We start from the raw sequence: 21,148 nt of genomic DNA on the forward strand, positions 1-21,148 counted from the left end.
TGGATCACTGGTAAATATAAGTTGGAACATTGGTAAATAAAAAAATGACATCCAAGAAAATTAATTTCAAATGGTTATCAATGTGCAAATAGTGGATAATTTTGCAATAAGTTAGAAACTATTGAAACTTGAGAATATAGGTAAGTACTGTTCATACTTTTGTCGATGATTATATGAAGAAAAATTATTAATTAAAAAGGAAGATGGTGTAAAAGGAAAGCTATGATTTTAACAATAATTTATGAATTTTAATGAAGAGAGCCCGTAGGCTTTTGGAAGTATTGGTAAATTAAAATATAATAATTGTAAGTAGAATTTTTGGAAATAAAATCCGCAAATGAAAATAATTTCATTAAAAAATTGCAATATTGCAAATCTATAGTAAAACATTGATACACTATTGCTGTAAGATTACAGCAACATTAAGATGTCCTCTCTCTCTCTCTCTCTCTCTCTCTCTCTCTCTTTTATTAAAATATAACCTATTTTCATGTTACAACATGTGAAATTTATTAACAACTGATTAATCAAAATACGAAGCAAGTGTATATAAGAATAATTCGAAAAATTATCGGCCTGATAAAGAAACACATACACATGATTGGCAATTTTTTTTTAACATAATGTCCAGCTCAATATACTTATTAAAATAATTTTCTAGATTTTTTATACCATCTGTATAATATGATGATTTCTCTAAACTTTCAAAATAAACATTAGTTCCATTGATTATTTCAGTATTTGAGTCAAATCTTTTTTCAGCGAGGCGTTTCTTCATGTTTGGAAACAGAAAAAATCATTGGTAGCTAAATCTGAATATGATATGTGCGGAATCAATTTAAAGCACAATTCTTCACATGCAATTTTGCGATTGCAATTGAAGAAATGTCAGCGGGTGCATTGTCCTAATAGAAAAGCATTTTTTTCTATGCCAAATGAGAACGTTTGATCTTAATAGCATCGTCCAATTGATCCAATAATTCTGCATAATACCCTCCGTTAATGGTTTTTCTTTTTTTTTTAGATAATTGATGAGCATAATACCATGAAAATTTCAGAAAACAGTCGTCTCTTCGGTTGATGAAACTGTTTTTAATTTTTTGGAGCATTTCCATCCGTTTCTATCCATTATTTTGATTATTTTGTTTCTGTTGCATAACAGTAAATCCATATTTAATCAACAGTGAGCCAAACGCTCCCCAAATTGGTTGGATTGCGTTTAAATTATTCAAACACTTCTTAGAAACGTTTATTCGAATGCAGTTTTGATTGACTGTTAGCAAACTCATCGTGCTGAAAGCTTTTTCATATACAAATGCTCATGTAAGATGTTATGAATACGATCATTTCAGATGTTTGCAATGTCAGCAAGTTTACGCACTTTCACTTGTCGATCATTCAACACGGTATTATGAATTTTTTCAATAATTTTTTCAGTCGCAGCGATTTTTGGGCGACCTGAACGTTCATCATCATTTATAGATTATGTTTATACTCAGCCCATTTCTTAACAGTTGAAATCTTTTATATATATTTCCTTTATTATATATATCCTATATCTTTTATATATATTTCCTTTATTTTATTTTGTATTTTATTTTGTATTAAATGCAATGAATTCTATTAAATAATCTTTTGTGAAGCTTTCCACGCATTCATTGAATCTTACTACTTATTGAAATTTATCATTTTACGAAATTTACTGTACTAGACATAATAATTGCGCGCGATACGCGATTTATCCTTCAAAATATTAAATATGATATAAATAAAATAGAAAATACAATTAATTAAAAAAAAAAATGTTAAGTCTCACGTGAAAACCCTTTAATGGCATAAATATAACGGACAACACGAAGAGACAACCAATTAGCATCAGCGAAAAAGAAGCAACAATGTCAATATCATGTCTTTTTTAGAGAATGAAATAAAATTGTATGAAATTTATTTTTAATAAAATTAGTTTTCAATAAATTTCTATGACACTTTTTGTAACATGTATGATTTTGCAACAAAAAAGGATCAATTGATGAAGATTTTAGTATATGATTTTGTACTATTTTTACAATAATTTTATTATTTTCGTAAAACATTTCGATTAAGGAATGCTTCATTGTTAGAATAAATTAAGATATTAAGTTCACGAACTGAATTTATTTTACAAGATTTCTTTTATAATTCTCATATTTTAAGAATTTTACATTAATTTTTCCTCTCCTTTGCAAGCAAATATAGATATAAAATAGAACAATGATATGATTAAAATAAACCACGAAATAAAACAACGAATTATCTTATGCATTTTAATAAAGGTGTATTTCTGCAACTGCATTTATCGATAACATCATTAATTTTCACTCATGATAATATATAGATATAAAAGATCATTCCAATTTAATAAATTAATAAGAGAACAAATTAATTTACTTTCGCGTATAAATGATTTATGACCGATATTTCCTAAATAGTGGCAGTCCGTTAATCGATAAATCGTGTTTGAGTCACAGTTCTTACAAACATCTTGATTCATTTATTAATATTTATAATTATAACGCGATCTGCAAAAATATATATCTATAAAAGAATAAAAATATAAGAGGAAAATTGCATGATACACACACACACACGCGTGCACGCACGCATACGCACACACGTATATGCAGGTATATATGCGTACACGCACATGAATATGTATTCGTGCTGTTCAAGCGAATTATCTCCGATAGATTATGCAGCAAACAGGTTTAGAAAAAAGTATTTTCTTATTTTTATCTCACTATAGAGCACTTTGTAACATGTCTTCAAGCATATGTATTTAAATAATTTTTATAAGAGTTATGTATACAATAATATGTAAATTTTTTATATCTATATTTGACGCGACGTTATTGATCATTTAAAAAATTCGAAAATGTGAGCAATTTATCACCAAATATACATATTATTATAATTGTGAATGTAATAATTAATTATTAATTAGTATTGTAAATCTTATTCACTTTAGGTTGCGTGAAAGAATTTATTATTTTAAAAACATATATATATAATGTTCGAATTATGAAACATTTGTGTGATGTAATATCTTGAAAAAAAATCGCATTTCGGCAAAAAGAACGCAATCAATTTCGCTTATCCGGCAAACATATATCAAAGATTCTATCGGAAAGATGAATACCAGAACGCGTCCTTCGAATGCTCGTATAAACGCCTTATCGTCGGAAGGTTGATCTGTTCCGTCGCAAAGTCGATCCTTGGGAAGCGTTCATGCGATGTTACACGCTTCTCATCCGATGAAGCACGAATGTCACGGAAGCGTCAGTAATAAAAATTGCCGTTCGTCGTGCTTGTTAATGCAAGATCCCGATATGGCCGTGCCGTTACGAAGAAAGCGCGAAGCCATCCTTGATTAGTCGTGCATGATAATAGTATCGGGGGGAGTAACAATATATTATTTTATCAAAGACAATAAAGGTATCCTATTTTATTTAAGGTTTTCTTCATAAGCATATGTTTGTTCGTTTCAATTCAAAATATGTTCAAAATGTATCAAATATTCATATGTTTCAAATGTATTCATAAAAAAATTTATTTTTAAAATAAAATAACATATTTATAAAATAACATATTTTTAAAAAATTTAAAATAAGCTTTGTCACAAATGATATTTGTAAAAGTTAGCAATTAATATTATAAACTAAAAATTAAAAATGATTTGTTATCCATATAGGCTGTTAATTATTTTTGTTAGTTGTACATTTTTAATTATCTGACATTTTTTCATATTTAATTGTGCATTAATGCTTTATGCACTAATTTATGCATTAATAGATGCTTGATCAAATCAAGCATCTATTGTTCATTATGAAAATAAAACGTTGCGTAAATAAATAAATATAAAAACAAAAAAATGATCTTTTTTGCATTCGCAGAATTATACCTAAATAATTTGAAAATATGAAGAATGACTCTGAATACATGTGGCATAATTTGGACCACGAAATAGAAACAAAAAAATCCGAACAATGAGAGACAACGATCAGGATTATATGTCACACAAGAATGTGCAGTGTCAAAACCGAAAATAAAAAAAAATTATAGTGAAAGGAGCTCCAATCATGAGAAAATCGAAGAATTTTTCCTATTCCCAACTATTGACTTGTTTCATTTATTTATACTTCTCGCTCTATCTTGGATACAAGGTTTATTTGCGCATACGCCATATTACAGAGGCTGTGGCCTCCATTAGGTCAAAAGGTCACTGGAGCAAGGTCATAATCTGAATTGAATCACACAAGTGAACGGTTCATAACTGAAAGGGCAAAAGATAATAAAAAAGAAAAGAAGTGCAAGATAGGCAAGGAAGAGGAATCAAGTGGAAGAAAAAAGTAAAATAAAATAGAGAAAAGATTTCTCTCTTATCCTTCTGCTATTTTGTCTTTTGCAGCGAACTAGAGTCCCGATATGTTACTTTAAGGTTCCACTGCATTTTCGATTTTTCTATACTAAGAGTTAATTATCTTATCGAGAGATTAATATCTTTTCTCCAAAAATCTTGAACAAGTTCTAAACATTTTCCTCATTTCTAACGCAGCGTAATTAAAGATGAATTTCATGATGAATTTCTCATCACCTATCCAATAAATAGCTATAAATTAAATGGAAGAAAGGTAGGAACAGAAGCAAATGCGCCTGCTTCGCGGCAGGAAATTATGCAATCCCGAATAATTGGGTTGGTTAATGAAAGGCTAAGATGAGATGCACTTTTCTCTTAATGATATTGTATGCATACATACACGAAATGTATATAAATTAGATCAGTAAACTCCACATATTGAAAGGAAGGTCTTGCCAAATATTCATGGATTAATAAATAAAAGAATTTTTAACTTGTAATGATCGTTTTTAAAACGGTTGAATGCCAGTTTTACGAGAATATACAATAAAAAATAGGAATGTCATATCTATTTCTTAATAGAATCGAAAGTCACTAAAAAGGGGCATTTTATGCATATATATAAAATTCCAAAACATTTCTTTTGTCATGATTCTATCCAGATAATAAAATGCCAATAGCATATCAGCAGTATGACAGCAAACCCAATCATAATCATATTTTGCAGCAAAGTCTTATTCACTGCGTGCAATCGCTTACTTTTTAGCAGCATAAATTGTGGGCACAGTGAAAGCAAAAATACAACAAAAATCGACTTACGACATTATTTGTTAAGATGTAGTAGCAAATATGCAGTAAATATCGAGCAAAATTCTTATTGAGAAACAAATAAATTTTAAATTTAATAAAGTATTTGAAAAAAATGACTTTGTTTACATTGAAGGATTAAAATTATATATTGACAAAATAAATAGAGCATTTATTTATTAAGAAAGATTATTTATCTAATTGTAAAATTAATGAAAGCAAACTAAAATATCATGCAATTTGTTTAAAAAATTTACACTATCTATACATTTTACACTTATGTTTACAATTTATGCATTAGGATAAATAATTATTTGTCTAAAGATTTGCATCTTTAAGTTAATAATTATAAGTATAAAATGAACGAACATAAAGTTAAAGAAAATAAATGGAAGAAAGATAAAAAATTTATTTCTAGTATTAAAATATGTGTATAATTATTTGATATTTTTGAAATTTAAACTATTACATATCTTTTAATAACCTATTGCCAGAAATAATAGATCCTTAAATAAATTTCCAACAAAATTGAACAAAATGTATGTATCTCAGTAAACACTTGTTGCAGTAATATAATGGAAATGTGGAAATAACAAATAAAGATGCAAGTTACCAATAAGATATAAAACTGCAATATATCAAACGTATTATTTTGCAACATTACAAGAGTAAAGTAACAGAGAGAGGATTATTGCAATATAATATTGTTATACGTATTTCTCTGCCGTTATCAGGCAAAACCAAATTTAACTAACTCGTATTTAATTTCTCATCTTGAATTGGATACAAAACGTACAAAGGACGGGTACTAACATATTCAAAATCTCTATCTTTTTTTGTCAGTATAATTTCTAATACAATCCCAACAAAAGACTCGAAATATAAACAGATTATTTGAAATTGGATAGGTAAATGGGAAATAGTTCAGTTTTACTACCTATTTAAAATTTTTAAAATCGAAATTTCTAAATAAATCCTGAATTTTTTATAAATTAAATACACATATAATTTATTTTATTTATATGAATAAATTTTATATGGAAAATATAACTACGATATAATAACACAATATATTATATGTTGTATTTATTAGTAGGAAATTAACCAAATTTATCGATAATATTTATGCATATTATTTATAATATTTTATTTTATTGCTTTAATATAACATTAATATAATAGTATTTACTGAGTATCTCAAAATTTCGTTTAAAATTGATTTAGAGACTTGTTATTTCTGGGATTCACATTGTTAAAAGATATTTATCTACTAAAATTACGTAACTATTTAATAACAAATAAAATGACAATTTAATAACAGAAATATAACATTTCGGTAATGATTTTATCTTGAGATGTTATAAAATTACAACTTTTTTAATGAGCAGAAAATTGCAACTAATTGCACTTTGCATGTAACGTACATATTATATTACGTGTTCGTTATATTATAATAATATAATAGTAATTATATCTGTGTTTGTTGAATAGTTTGCGTGTCACACTCAAGCTGCAAATTCTGAAATTACATATCTCAAGATTTAATATTCCATATATCTAACCAATATTACATAATATTATGCATAATTATGCGCACATTATATATAACATGTCGATAACAATCATCGCACCTGTCGTGTGCAAGTAAAGCAGGTTAAATAAGGAGTAGGAAAAACCTCTGCCGTTTTATAATCTTAGCAATAATTAATGAAAAATTAATTACAAAAGATTAGCCAATCCTTGCGAGTACAAGTGCGCGACGAGAAGAGATAGCTTATTATTACGTCGCTCAGTTACTAGGATCCAGTCTTACGCACAATTCTTATACGTAGTTGTCATTTGTACTCGCGCGGAATGGCTGATCTTCTTTAATTAATTTCTCATTAATTATTGCGAAGATAGCAATGCAATAAAGGACTCTCCTACTCGGTTTAACCTGCTCTATCTGCACGAGAAGTGCGGTAATCATTACCGAACATCCTGTATACAAACATATATATTATTTCAAAATATCTATCTATATCATATTAACTCGATACGCATTAATGCTGCGAATTTTAGGCTGATTATATTATGGAACATTAAATCATTTCAAAGAAACTAGTAAGTGATATTATTAATAAAGCAACACGAAAAAAATGATTAAAATTATAATTTATATAACTTATTGTCTAAACAATTCTTATTAATAATAATATGATAAATTGTAACTGCGGATATTTGATCCAATTTAAGATGACATCCAATTTAATTGACATTTTTTGGCATTTGATTATCACTTACCTCTGTTCGAGAGCTTTTTAGTGTTTATGATTTTTGCAGCAAATTCTTGACCGGTGCTCTTTTGCACGCATCGTCGAACCACGGAAAAGGCTCCTCTGAAACAGTCGTAAAGATAAACATTCATTATTGTGTTGCAGTATTGTTAATTATTATTTCGAAGAATGAGAGACAATATACACAGCGATTCAAATATTGAAGTTAAGAATAAGAGAAGAAAGTGAAGAATCGTTTGTACGTAAAAGGAAGGATTGTACATAAAAGAAGATTTAAAAAATCAAAAGAAATAAGCAAATGGCTGGATGGAGGCGATGAAGTGATAAACGATGATAATAGGGAAGATTTTAATGTCAGAATAAAAAAATTAACTGAGAAAAATTAACTGAGCGAAAGCAATAATTAATTTACAATCTGAAAATATAAGATTTTTTTCTTAGAATTCATAATCATAGAATTCATGTCCGTCTCCAATTATTCGGAAACCAAATTTTTTTCGATTGTTGTCTTCTCTCTATTCCTCATGTGACACACTCTATATGGAAAACCGCATGTACAGCGTCGGGGAAACTTCGGCCTGTTAAGGTTCCATCAAGAGTATTATACAGCCCCGTCGATCAAAGCTGCAGATCAATGACTACAAATTGCTTATTAAGCGAGCATTTGTTAAGAAATTTAAATTGGCTCTATCGTGAAGCGACGTTCGCAATCCAGAATATCTTATTAAAAAAAGTTAAAAAAGTGCTATTCCAAACAATACAACTATATAAAAAAATTATAACAAAATAAATAAATAAATTATATAAAAAATAAATTATAAAAAAATATTATTTTAATATACATTTTATGTACAAAAATATTTCCTTAAAAAGATGCTGTTTTAATACTTTATTACTTAAAATTATTTGTGCTATAAAAGAAAATTGCACTAATTGAGAATAAAAATTATAAACACATTATAAAATGTAATTCTATTATATGCCATGATTTAATATCAAAATTCTTACAATTAATAATTTATAATACATCTGTGTTACTTAAGCAATTATATACATATATATACAGGGTGTTTGATAAAGATTAGACTCGTAAGGAGCACTCGTAAGGAGATAGAGCACAGTAAACTGAATGAAAAAAAATCTTTGCATTTTGCAATTTGTGTAATAATTATTAAAATATTAATTAAAGTTGGTTGGCGAATGAGCACACGTTTCGTACATCGAAACTGTGTGCTCCAGATACATTAGCGGCGAGTGTCACAAAACAACGAAAAGTTTGGTCGTGCATTCTCCGACTCTTATCTTTTCATTGCCGTATGACACTCGTTGTTGACGTCTATTAAACTGGCACAACTACTTCAGCACAATCGAATAAAAGTTATATATAAATTTAGTACTCTTTTGTTGCTAATTTGTTGCTCTAGCCTATTTGGAGAAAATAGTGAGTTTATTGCTTTACGTTTGCCTTAAAAAAATCGACCCGAATGACTGTACCAGCTTAATAAACGGTTCTTTGCCAGATACTGTATTTTTACTCATCTTCTTTATTTTTTTGTCTGCTTCTGTAGTTCTGACACTCATTTTCTCTTCATTTTTTTTGTCTACTCCTGTATTTTTACTTATCTTTTCTATTTCTTTGCCTGCTGTTATATTTTCTCCGACTGAATCGGAAAAAAGAATAAATATCTATAAAATTTATTTTAACAAAATACATATACAAATATATTTAATATCATTTTTAATGTTAATGAATGTTAATTACATAATATTATAATATGTATGTACATTTCATTATTTTTGATTGCACATTTACAGACAAATTGGAGTACTTGTTTGCACATAAGTAGAAAAAAAGATATTAAGGAAAAAAGTTTGGGGAGCTGGCTTCACATTCAAAGATGTTCAAATTTTGCCAAAATTTTTTCTTTAAGAAGTTACTCACGGACGCTGATTCAATTTTTATCAAACATCCTGTATACAAGGTATTCGCTAATAGTCGTATTATCTCTTATGTACAAGCAAAATTAAATTGAATAGTAAATTTCTTTTTTCCTACCGTTGCGATTTTTAATGAGAAATTAATTGAAAAGGATTGATTCGCACGAATATTAACGTGCAACGAGAAGAGGCAATTCACTATTACGTTATTAGGTCGAAAGGATGACGTTAGAAAGAGCGCTTTACAAATGATAATGATTACATACGAGTTGTGCTGGATTCTCATGTTTTAGCGACCACTCGAATTGATTGATCTTTTTTAATTCTCATTAATCAGGAAGATCACAAAATGATAAACTTACTCGATTTAACCGGTTCTAGCTATACATGATAGGTGAAGCGATTATTATACTCTATGTATATGAGTGGTCCAAATGCCAAGTGGTACGAGTCCACTCAAATTCGATTTCGAATTATTAATAGATTTGAGGTGCAAACAATGCGATCTATCATTAACTAATATAATCACACTAAAATCATCTGTTTCTAAAATCAATCCTGCATAGTGTAATCATTTATATGTACTTATAATAAAAGCAAACGCAAAAGTCTGTATTTTTCAAACTTTTATTTTTTGGACTTATTTCTCTTGGCATGCGAACTTCTCATTTAGAACACATTAATAAATGATTAATGAATACTTCCATACATGTATATATAGAAATATTCATTAGAAAATATATTCTATGACTTTTGGGTTATTTGCTAAAATAAAATAAAAATTATAAAAGGATATTATTAAAATTGGAAAAGAATACTATATAAAATTGTGCCTATTTTAAAGAGGCAAATATTATTATGTTGTTCTTTGTATAACTTTTTTTAACATTTGTTAATTTATCATATTTTATTATCTATCTCGTCTTTCTTGTTAGTATTACATATTCGTTGAGAATATTCGCTTTTGTGAAAATATATTTTCATCTAAAATGATGAATATAATATTTAACTATTCATTTTTATTGTTATTTTTGAGCTGCATTATTTAATGCCAACCAGTCGACGAATATAGTGCATACAATAATAGAAAATGGCGATGGCTTGCAATATTTTTGCATAGAGTTTCATGATATTCAGCTGCACTATATCGTTCTCGTCTTCTATGGTGTCAGAAAGAAATAAAATTACGGCAAAAAAATGAAGTTTACAGCCTCCGTGTCAGTTTCTCTGTGTGAGAGAGACGCAATTTATCTAGAAATGCAATTTATCAACAAAAAAATTTGTAAATTATTTCACTTTAATTTTGATAACTTATAAAGACTTATAGAATCAAAAATTTTATTGAAATTGTATACTAACTTTTAAAAAATTATCCTTTGTAAAAAATTATTTTCGTATAATTTTTATCATTGCATAATTTAAATGTTTCGAGATTAATAATTAATTTTTTAAATCCATTTAACTTAAACATTCCAAGAGTGAGAATTATAGATTTAATTTTATAATTACATGATACTAATATATATTATTAATTTTAAGCATTTCCAGGCATATTGATAAAGTCATTTCTGCTCTATGATCCAACGATATTCCGATTGCTCGGAATATTTTACGAGCTACCTTTGACATCCGACGCGATGAATTTCTGAGCTGATTGACATCGAGATGACGATATTGCGTCAATCCAATAAAAGCATCGCGAAATTCGATGACAAACAGAAATGCATTTTATTCGATGCCTGTGATACAGAACCTTTTTTTGTTCGCCGTCCAAACCTTTTTTCCAAAATACTTTACTATATTTTGATTATATAAATTATATGAGTTTAAAGCGGGATGAATTATAGTTTTCAGATAAATAGAACAAAATATAAATTCATATACATATTTTTTCAACGTTGTTCCAACATAAAAAACTATATTATATTAATTCTTGTAATAATTTTTTTAAATTTTTGGGCAATTAGAGGAATATATATAATTTAACTTTTTGTGTTTGTATAATTATATATTTTACATCATAAAGTTATATTTAATTGATGCTCGATTATACACTATTTACATTCTTTATATATTATTTATATTATTAATAAGATGATAAACTAAGTATGATAAACTAACATCATTTTTGCTGAATTTTTTCAAGATATTGATAGCCTGCTAATTGACGTATTATTATTATATTAATAGTTTTATCGTTTGACACGTAACAATCAATAAATTTTTTTATAATATTTGTGTACTCAAGATAAAGCAATAATTTTCTAAGAGTAGAAAAATTAAATATCAAATAAGAGTTGTAAATCAATATTTACAATTAGTTTTCTCTAGCTAATGATGGATATTACGTGATTCGTTTGCACAAACTTGTGATTATAGCGAATTAAATATTATTTAATAGCTATATATTATTATATATAAATATATTATAATATATATATATATATATATATATATATATATATATGATATACATACACATTCATTATAAACATATTATAGAGGATATATTGTCATAAATAAAAATATTTTATCTTTCATTCAAAAGTTAGATTACAAAGAGTAATTTTCAAAAAATTTTAATATACGATTATTAAAATCGATTACAAAATTAGTCTCTTTAAGAATCTTAACTAAAAACACAGATCTTGTATTCTTACGACGCATTGTTATTTGAAAGGTATTATATTTAACCTCCAAGAAGTAATTTTTGAAAATAATCATTATGCAATAAATTATCTCTTGGAGTCTTAATTAATAGGGCAAGTCTCATATTATTATGGCGCACCATTTTCGAGATATTAAATTTCACCATTTTCAAGATATTAAATTTCACTTTCAAGAGATTTTCCTTTGCTTGATTCCATAATTAATCTCAATCATATTAAAATAAAATTATTTGCTATTTCTCTTTTCAGGAAATTTTTTACCAAAGTTGTCGCGAATGTGCGAATGAATACCAAATAAGAAGTAAGCAGATATCATTCTAATACAGCATCGGATTTAAACATTTTTGCATGTTAAATATTTATAACGTTTGCATATTTATATGATTTGTCAAGCTTTAAAATAGACAGTTTTGTCAACAATAGAATCAATATTCTATTTAATCTTTCGATATAATTTAATCTTTCGGTATTATTTCTGATAGTATTATAAATAACAATCGCTCAATATTCCCAATTGATAATATTTTTGAAATTCTTTCCATGTGCATATGGGGAGTTTTTCGAAATTATTCTTTTCAAATTTCAGGAGAGATTTTTATATAATTGATTTTTTATATTATCCAAAATTTTCACAATGTTAATGATCACATACAATCATGCAAATTAGGAAAAAACGTGATAGCGGAAATTTAAACAGAGCTATTCTTCATCGATAGTAATAAATGCAAATAGTCAATATATAAAAAAATATCTAATGATACACACAAAGAAGTCTTCATCTTTTTTCACCCAAAACTTCAGTTTACAATGAAGAAAAGAGTGGCCAATAAACTTAATTTTCTTTATATTAAGATATGGTCGTAAAAAATAATTTAATAGAATTCGATTAATATCATAAACTCACCTTTTCAGGGATATAAATTATAAATCAAGTCATCAAGAGGAATAATTATTGAATTAGTGGATCGTTTTTATTTTGTTCATTCGAGATTTCATCAAAAAAACGTTGAATTAATAATCAACACCTTTTTGGGAAGGATGACAATAATCTTTTGTCTTATATTTTTAATGTGATACGAGAATGACGTTATTTATCAAACAAAATCAATTAAAATTAATGACCAATAAAAGCTGTCAAAGGCGGGGAAAAATCCTCTTCATATTTTACAATATCTTACATATTAATCTTTTCAGATTAATTTAAATGAGTTCTTCACGATCTTAACACTTATCTTATGCCGACCTCAATAAATTTCGTGATATATTTACGTAACACAATTTAGTATATAAAATCTGCAAGGAACACCGAAACCATTTTCATCGAAATACCTCACAACTTTCGGTTATAACGAATCACAGATTGAAATTTAACCATAAATTTAATTGGGATAAATATGAGATATTTTAGCCAAGAAATTTTCACTCGGCAAAAGACTGAACTTCGAGGTGCTTTTTATTAACATTCAAAATAATTTTAATCTACAGAATGGTATGAAAGCCTTGCACCAAACATTTATGATAATAGATCACCGAAAATTTAAGTCTGTCGCGTTTACCCTCGTTTGTTTTTACAATTCAGCAGTTGAGAACAAGTTTATCGATTTATCATTACGTCTCAAGTCACCATAGGATGCACATATACATAATGGCATCCCATACTATTACCAATTAATTGTGCAGAGTCAGCGCGGATTCTGGTGAATTGTTTCTTCAGAGACTATCTCTTGAATTTGATTTCCGTTTAATAACTCTCTGCATCCCTACTTTTTACTCGGACGAATGGGTATTGGAGCTTATCATGGGTATTGGAGTATGAATTGGCAATGCCGTATAATGATTAGAATGATCGAAGGAATGTGCTTGCCAGATTACTGCATGATGCTGCATTGTAGTTTCTCTATTTGACTTTGTGCATGTCGATTGCAAAATGCTTAATATAATTTTATGCATTATTATATAATAATATTCTATAAATTAAATAAAAAACAGTCAGAGGCAATAAGAGCCAACGCAGGTTTTATGCGCACGCATTATGTAATAACAAATAAAAAGAACAAATACACAATGTATATAATTTATTCTAACATCGTTCATTTAATAAACGCGGACGTTTCGACCCTTTTTTTGGTCATCTTCAACGCAAATAAAACCAGACAGATATACAGATAATGTCAATCGTTAACGCAATCAATAAACAAAACGGATCATGTCAGTATGTCTTGACAAGATGTGCGATTTAATTTAATTTTACTTGCGACATACTGACATGATCCGTTTTGTTTATTGATTGTGTTAACGATTGACATTATCTGCATATCTGTCTGGTTTTATTTGCGTTGAAGATGGCCAAAAAAGGGCCGAAACGTCCGCATTTATTAAATGAACGATGTTAGAATAAATTATATACATTGTGTATTTGTTCTTTTTATTTGTTATTACATAATGCGTGCGCATAAAACCTGCGTTGGCTCTTATTGCCTCTGATTGTTTTTTATTTAATTTAAATTTTTAGAGCCATTTATTTTCATTATAGTAATATTCTTTAACATCACAATATTAGAGTTATGCTCTGAAGATGGGCCAAAAATGATCTGAAACGTATTTAATGTTTATTTTATAATGATTTAATAAATAAAGAAAGAAAAGAAGGTTTCTTTTCTCTTCTTTCTTGCACTCCAATTACTGCGCCTTGGCTTTTACAATTTTACCTCTTTTTCTTTTACTATAATCTAAATATTACAGAAAGTTTGTTTATAAAGAAATAAAGTTATATAAATTTATTTTAAATATTACTTTGGAATAATTGGATCAAATAATGACTTTATGTTATTTTTTATATTATATCAAAATATAATAGTTATTTATATTAAAATAATACTTATCAATAAATTATTAGTTTAGTATTTTTTTAGAAGTTCCAAAAATACTGTACTTCTTTTAGAAGTCCCAAAAGATTCCTAGATAATCATGAGTGATTAATCATTGAGCAAATTGTACTACATGTGTTATTATATATTTGTTGTATGTTTCTTAACATTGAAAGAGAACGTTACTGAGTACTTATAGACGCAATCAGTTAACGAAATTTTCAAACGCAAACGATCAACGATATTGGTACGTTGAGCTATCAGCAATATGATAACAACTGATGGTTTGTCATTTGGTCTAGAACATTATGACGGCAACATAACACTAATGTAAAGATTCTCATTTATGTCGCTAATATTTCCTCTCGCAATAAACTTTTGTAATCGTAGTTTGCGTTGTCAAATTATTAAAAATATGAAATTATTATACGTTTACGAAACAACATATAAAGTAAGAGCTCTGCATTCTTAATCTAAAAATTTCCTAATCCAGTTTAATTCAATTTCAGATTAGATGAAGTATAACTAGTTGAAGTCTATTTAGTTGAAGTATATAATCTAAAAATTGATTTAAGTTATGTTGAAAAGTTTGCAAGATGGAAATTGCAAAGAGAAGAACAAAACCATCTCTCGCCTATGTACATCATTTTTGCATGACTTACTTAGTAGTAATTGGTAGAATAATGTTTTATTTGGGACCTCCAGAAAATTATTGTATTTCACATTGATCATGTTAATATTCATAATCAATAAACTTTTCGATAACGATAGATACAAATAAGAAACGCAAAAGTGTGAATCATTCGTTGTATAATATCGACTCTAAAATAGTAAATGGATATTCCGCAATCAAAAGATTAAAAGAACCTCGATATAAATACTTTTTCGCAATTATCTTCCGAGAAGAAATTTATCTTTCATTTGAAGTCTCAGAAATAATAGTATTTGTGAAATGTGAAGGTAAAGCTAGGATATCGAAATGATTCGACGACAAACAAGACTGAAAATTGCCTCTAAACAAACTAATTTAAACATGTCATTGTATAAGCTTACGATACCAGACATATAATAACCGTCGATAAATATCATCTTCTTTATATTATGTCCTTTAAATACGTGATAAACGATGATTGTCTTGCATCTACTATACATACTTTTCGATTATTTATATAATTACGTTATATATTATATTTTTAATTTTCAGTTCATGAAATTGCATTATTATATCGATTAATCTGTTGAGCTGTAAACGTTGCGCGCTTAAATAAGCAATTATTTTTTCTTAGAATTGAGAGAGAAAAGAAGGGGAAAGAAGAAGTACGTAAAGTAAGTAAAAAATAAAAATAAAATATAAAGAATAAAGAGATATAAAAATCCGATTTCATCATAAACAGTTTATCAATAAGTATGTAAATCAATGCTAAGGAAAAAATGATAAAATTTTACAAAAAGTTACATCTCATTGATCACTTTGATCTTAACATATATTATAGTGATGACAGAGTCCTAAGTCATATGCACTTTGAATCACCTTGTGGACTTTCCTAATTTCTGAAATATATCAAAATACTTCAAAATTTTCTACTCTTTAAACTTAAAAATAACATATTTTAAGTGTAATGTATATAAATCATTTGATCATCAACTTTGATAACTTTAACTTTGACATGTCATGTTCAAAATGTTAGTATGTTTTCAATATTATAATTGCATAATTTCATATAAGTTTGCAACACTTCATCTGCAAATCACACACGTAAAGAAAATAAAACTTCTAACTTAAGCAGAAAACGATGTATGTTACTGTTTTATTTTACTATAAAATATACATGTGTCCTTCTATACTTTACAATAAAGTAAAACAGTAAAATTAAGCTTTCCTTTGCTCGAAGAAGGCAGCGTACACAAACAAAAAATATCAATAAAGAGACATAAATAACATATAGTAAGAAAAAGTGAATATAATCAAGAATAAAAATGTTTCAAAGTGTCTTAGCTTAGAAATTAGAAGATCTGATTGGTTCCAATATAAAAATTCGATACAAATAAATGTGAAGATCGAGATAATCGATACTAAATCGAGCAATCTGAGAATAATGGAGCGAATCTTACATGTGAAAATTAATTTGAGGTGATCTCACAAACTATAAAGTAGCTGATTTCTTGTCATTTACGCTTTTCGGGAGCAAGTGTTCGCATTAATTGATTATAACTTCATACTTTTGATTCAGTGTATTTGTGAAAAATTTTGAGAACTAGTCAAATAAAAGAGTTAGTCTCTCAATCTTTCGCAGATTATGTCTAGTCGTGCTGGTAAATAATTTTTAATAACTTTCTTGAATAGTAATAAAAATATTAATAGAAAGAAAAGATTGAACAAGATATTTAATAATAAATATCAAAAATATTTAAATTTAAAATTTATTAAAAAGATAAATATGTTTTTTCCTTGTTCAATTAAATAAACTAAACAAATTTTTAAGAAATATATATTAAAGAAATTTTACATATAAAAAAGATTTTTATTAATTATATAAAATAATTTTACAATTATATAAATTTACGAAAATCGTAAAGGAAATATTTTTATATATGAACTCTGAAAGCTTATATGAATTAATAAATGAACGTAGTAAATACAAAATTAATTTCATTTGGAAAATATTAATAATGGTAATAAATTCAGTTGCCACTTTCGTCCGAGCAGTCTAGACTCTGATTAGAGTCTCTATTTATTCAAATATTTGTCATCAACGAAAATAAAATTTGCAAATTCAACTAGTAAGATGAAAAGTGTAGTTCTAATTCTATCAACTTAATTTCTGATATAATCCCAATGAGAGAGAGAGAGAGAGAGAGAAGAGCAGAATATTAAACTTCAGAATATTCAGAATATTAAACTGATCATTTAAATTTCGAAATAATATTTAAAAAATTGTTCATTTATTTCCAATTTGAAATATAAAATAGAAGTCCTATTCTTATATAACTTAAATTATTTCTAATGAATTAGATAAACTATTTCAATATAATTATTTAATTGTTTTTTTCAATTACATTAAATTATTATATATGTTATATACAGAATATAACTAAAATATAACTACATATATATTACATATTATATTAATGAGTAAGAATTAACAAAAAAAAAACTAGTAACTTAGAGATACATAAATTTTTATGTAATATATGTGTGTATTATATTCATTTTTATCGTGGTTACATAACATAATTGAGTTCACTGAGAAGCGACAGCTAGAACTATTAAATTATTCAGGGTTATGATTTTAATAACGTGTCAAGGTTACCTATTACAGGTTACCAATTACATAATATATTGACAAAAAAATACATATATGCATATATTGTTTAGTTTTGTAGATAAATTTATATGTTTGTTACTTTTTTATATACATTTATGTTTTTCTTACGAAAATAAAGTTTCTTTACAATATTATATTTATTTACAACTTATTAATTATTAATTTTCTTTAATTATTAATTAATTCTCAAGACAGCATTTTAATACAATTTGTTTTGTTGGCTTTAGTATTTTGGTAGATTAGTAATTTGCATCATGCACATTAATATTGAATTTTTATATTAATAGCTATCAGATAGAAGCCATATCTTTTTCTTAATTACAAAATTTTATATTATTCGCCAGTATATTTTGCGAATCAATAGTTTGTAATATTTTATTGAAATGCAGATAGACACGATGAATTTACGAATATATATATATATATATATATATATATATATATATATATATAAAATAAACGTGAGAGAGAAAGAAGGGAAGGAAGATTAGTAATTGTTAAATGGCTTGTTTAATAAAACATTCAATTCTTCAATAAATTCATTGTGTTTTTTATTATTTTGTTTGTTAAATGTATACGATATAAAAATATTGCACAATCTATATTTTCTAATTAAAAGAATTCCAAATTATTAAAGTAATTATGCAAAATAAAAAAATAATATAATAGTTATATATTTTCAATATTTTAAGAAAATGTATAAAGCTGAAATATAATTATCTAAAATATTTTTGAAGAATAGCTATGTGTAATTTTTTTACTAAATTAACGTTTATCTAATAATTATTTTTATCATACAAATATAAAAAAATAAAATGTGAAGAATGCAATAAAATATGCAATTATTTTCTTTCTTTCTTTATAGCACAAAATGTTACGTAAACGCACAGCATAAATTTTAGAAATTTATAAAGAACTGCTGGTATCTATTTCATTGAGGTTGATTAATGATACGTAGTTGGAACTTAAAATTTTTTCTTTTAATCCCAAATTTCTTTCCTTTCGATTCTTTTTTAAGTGAAAAACGAAAATTTTTCCTAAAACGTTTGGATGATAAAAAAAATTATTGATTGTTGATAACATATTTTATTATCAACAATCCATAATTTTATTATTATTAATATATCAATTATTTTGTTTTTATTAATTACAATACAAATATATATAAAAATCACTGCATACACGTCAAATCTTTTTGCATTATTAACAATAAAGTTATTTTCAAAATTTTTAATTAATGCTATTACTCTTTTATTAGTATACATATATAAAAAATGTTATATTGAAAAAATAAGTAATTTTTTAATACATGTTATAGAAAAAATTTGAAGGTAGACTAGAGTTGATGCAAATGTATCATAAACTGTTACTATAGCGTTGCGTTTACACATCAGAAAAAAAGATTTTTTTATATGTATAGAATATTTCTATATATAATATAATAACGTAATATAATGTAATTTGAGAACACCATGGATATTAAAACCTAGGATGTATGAAATTTTAAAAATTTAAGCTTCTGTTGATAAAAATTTTCACTTGTTTTTGAAGATACTAATTCAAAAGTATTACTCCGATTTTACAATAATTCAAATTTTTGAATCTGTTTTTATGATTTACTTCATCCACTATCGCATAAAAGAAAATTTAAAATAATTGTGTTAAAATAATTCTTACTGTACACAAAAAGTAATAAAGATGAAAGGACTAATGCAATAAAGTAAGACTAAAATGGCTACTCGCTCTCTTGCAAAAAAAGTATAAGCTAACAATAAGTATAAAATATGAGAATATTTGCGAATATCGACACACATTTTTTCCTAAAACGATTAGATCAATATGTGCACATAGCCCCTTTCATATTTAAAGTAATTTTAATTGAAGTATGATTTTATATATATATATAAAATTTCATTCAGTCAATGTGTCTTAAAATTGTATTTAAGATGATCTTGAATATAAATTATAAATACAAGTTTTATAAAAAAAATTACCTGTCAAGTATCCATTCAATTCTCTAGAAAGCGTAAACTGGGTACAAACTGCAGAGATATTATCAGTATGCATCTGAGTATCGATTTTTTAAAGACTCGTTACTTCTACCTTGTCATCCTTACGTGAAATGAATGTAGAAACAACTTCAATGGTCAAAAGTTATAAAGGAAAAAAAGTTTAGGTAGATAAATTATTATAAAACATATTATTTTTTATCAGATTTATACAAACAATTACAATCAAAATGCAATATATGTTAGAAAACGATAAAGGATATTTTTTAATAATAACATTAATTACATATATATTGAAAAAAATGTATATATATCATACCTGTCATTAATTACATATAATTACATATAATTTTTATTATTAATTTAATATAAATATAATTAATTTATATGGTAATTTATTACGCATTCTACAAATAATGTAAACCTTTTTAATCAATGGTTTATATATAATGGTAGAAGCGCAATAAAATAGCAGTGGAGAAAAAGATCTAGTAACATTTAAGAATAATAGTATGCAAGACTGCAACCACCTGCGGTCGTTCATGTTACGACGAGAAGAGAAGAAAGAGCAATGGCAGATGAGGGGGAAAAGGAGAATGAAGATAATGAAACGAGCATAGCGAAAAGATACATTAATAGACGAAGTAAAAGAGGAAAGAACGAGAAAGACGGAAAACGTATAAATACGAAAATGGCGAGGGGATGGAAAGAGAACGTAAAGAGGGTGGGAACACGATGGTAAAAGGCAGCGTGACGATATAATATCGATTCGGTAACAAATCCATATGATGTTAATGTCTGCTGTCTATTCTATAACGCAAAGCCAACGTGCGTCGCGAAAAGGCGGCGGAAAATAACAGACG

General features: G+C 26.5%; 1 protein-coding gene across 12 annotated transcripts in view; it reads right to left on the reverse strand.

Annotated features, from left to right (window-relative positions):
• Positions 1-21,148, reverse strand: part of Camkii (Calcium/calmodulin-dependent protein kinase II) — a 107,209-nt gene that overhangs the window by 84,637 nt on the left and 1,424 nt on the right. For all 12 annotated transcript variants that reach the window (XM_083086591.1, XM_083086586.1, XM_083086585.1 and 9 more), the window contains exon 2: positions 7,484-7,578. In XM_083086591.1, coding sequence (XP_082942717.1) covers positions 7,484-7,578 — 95 coding nt within the window. The remainder of the gene's footprint in view (positions 1-7,483; positions 7,579-21,148) is intronic.

This window comes from Camponotus vicinus, unplaced genomic scaffold (genome assembly GCF_025532165.1).
Source record: "Camponotus vicinus isolate PSW18456_S1 unplaced genomic scaffold, iyCamVici1.0 SCAF_13, whole genome shotgun sequence".
NCBI classification, from domain to species: domain Eukaryota; kingdom Metazoa; phylum Arthropoda; class Insecta; order Hymenoptera; family Formicidae; genus Camponotus; species Camponotus vicinus.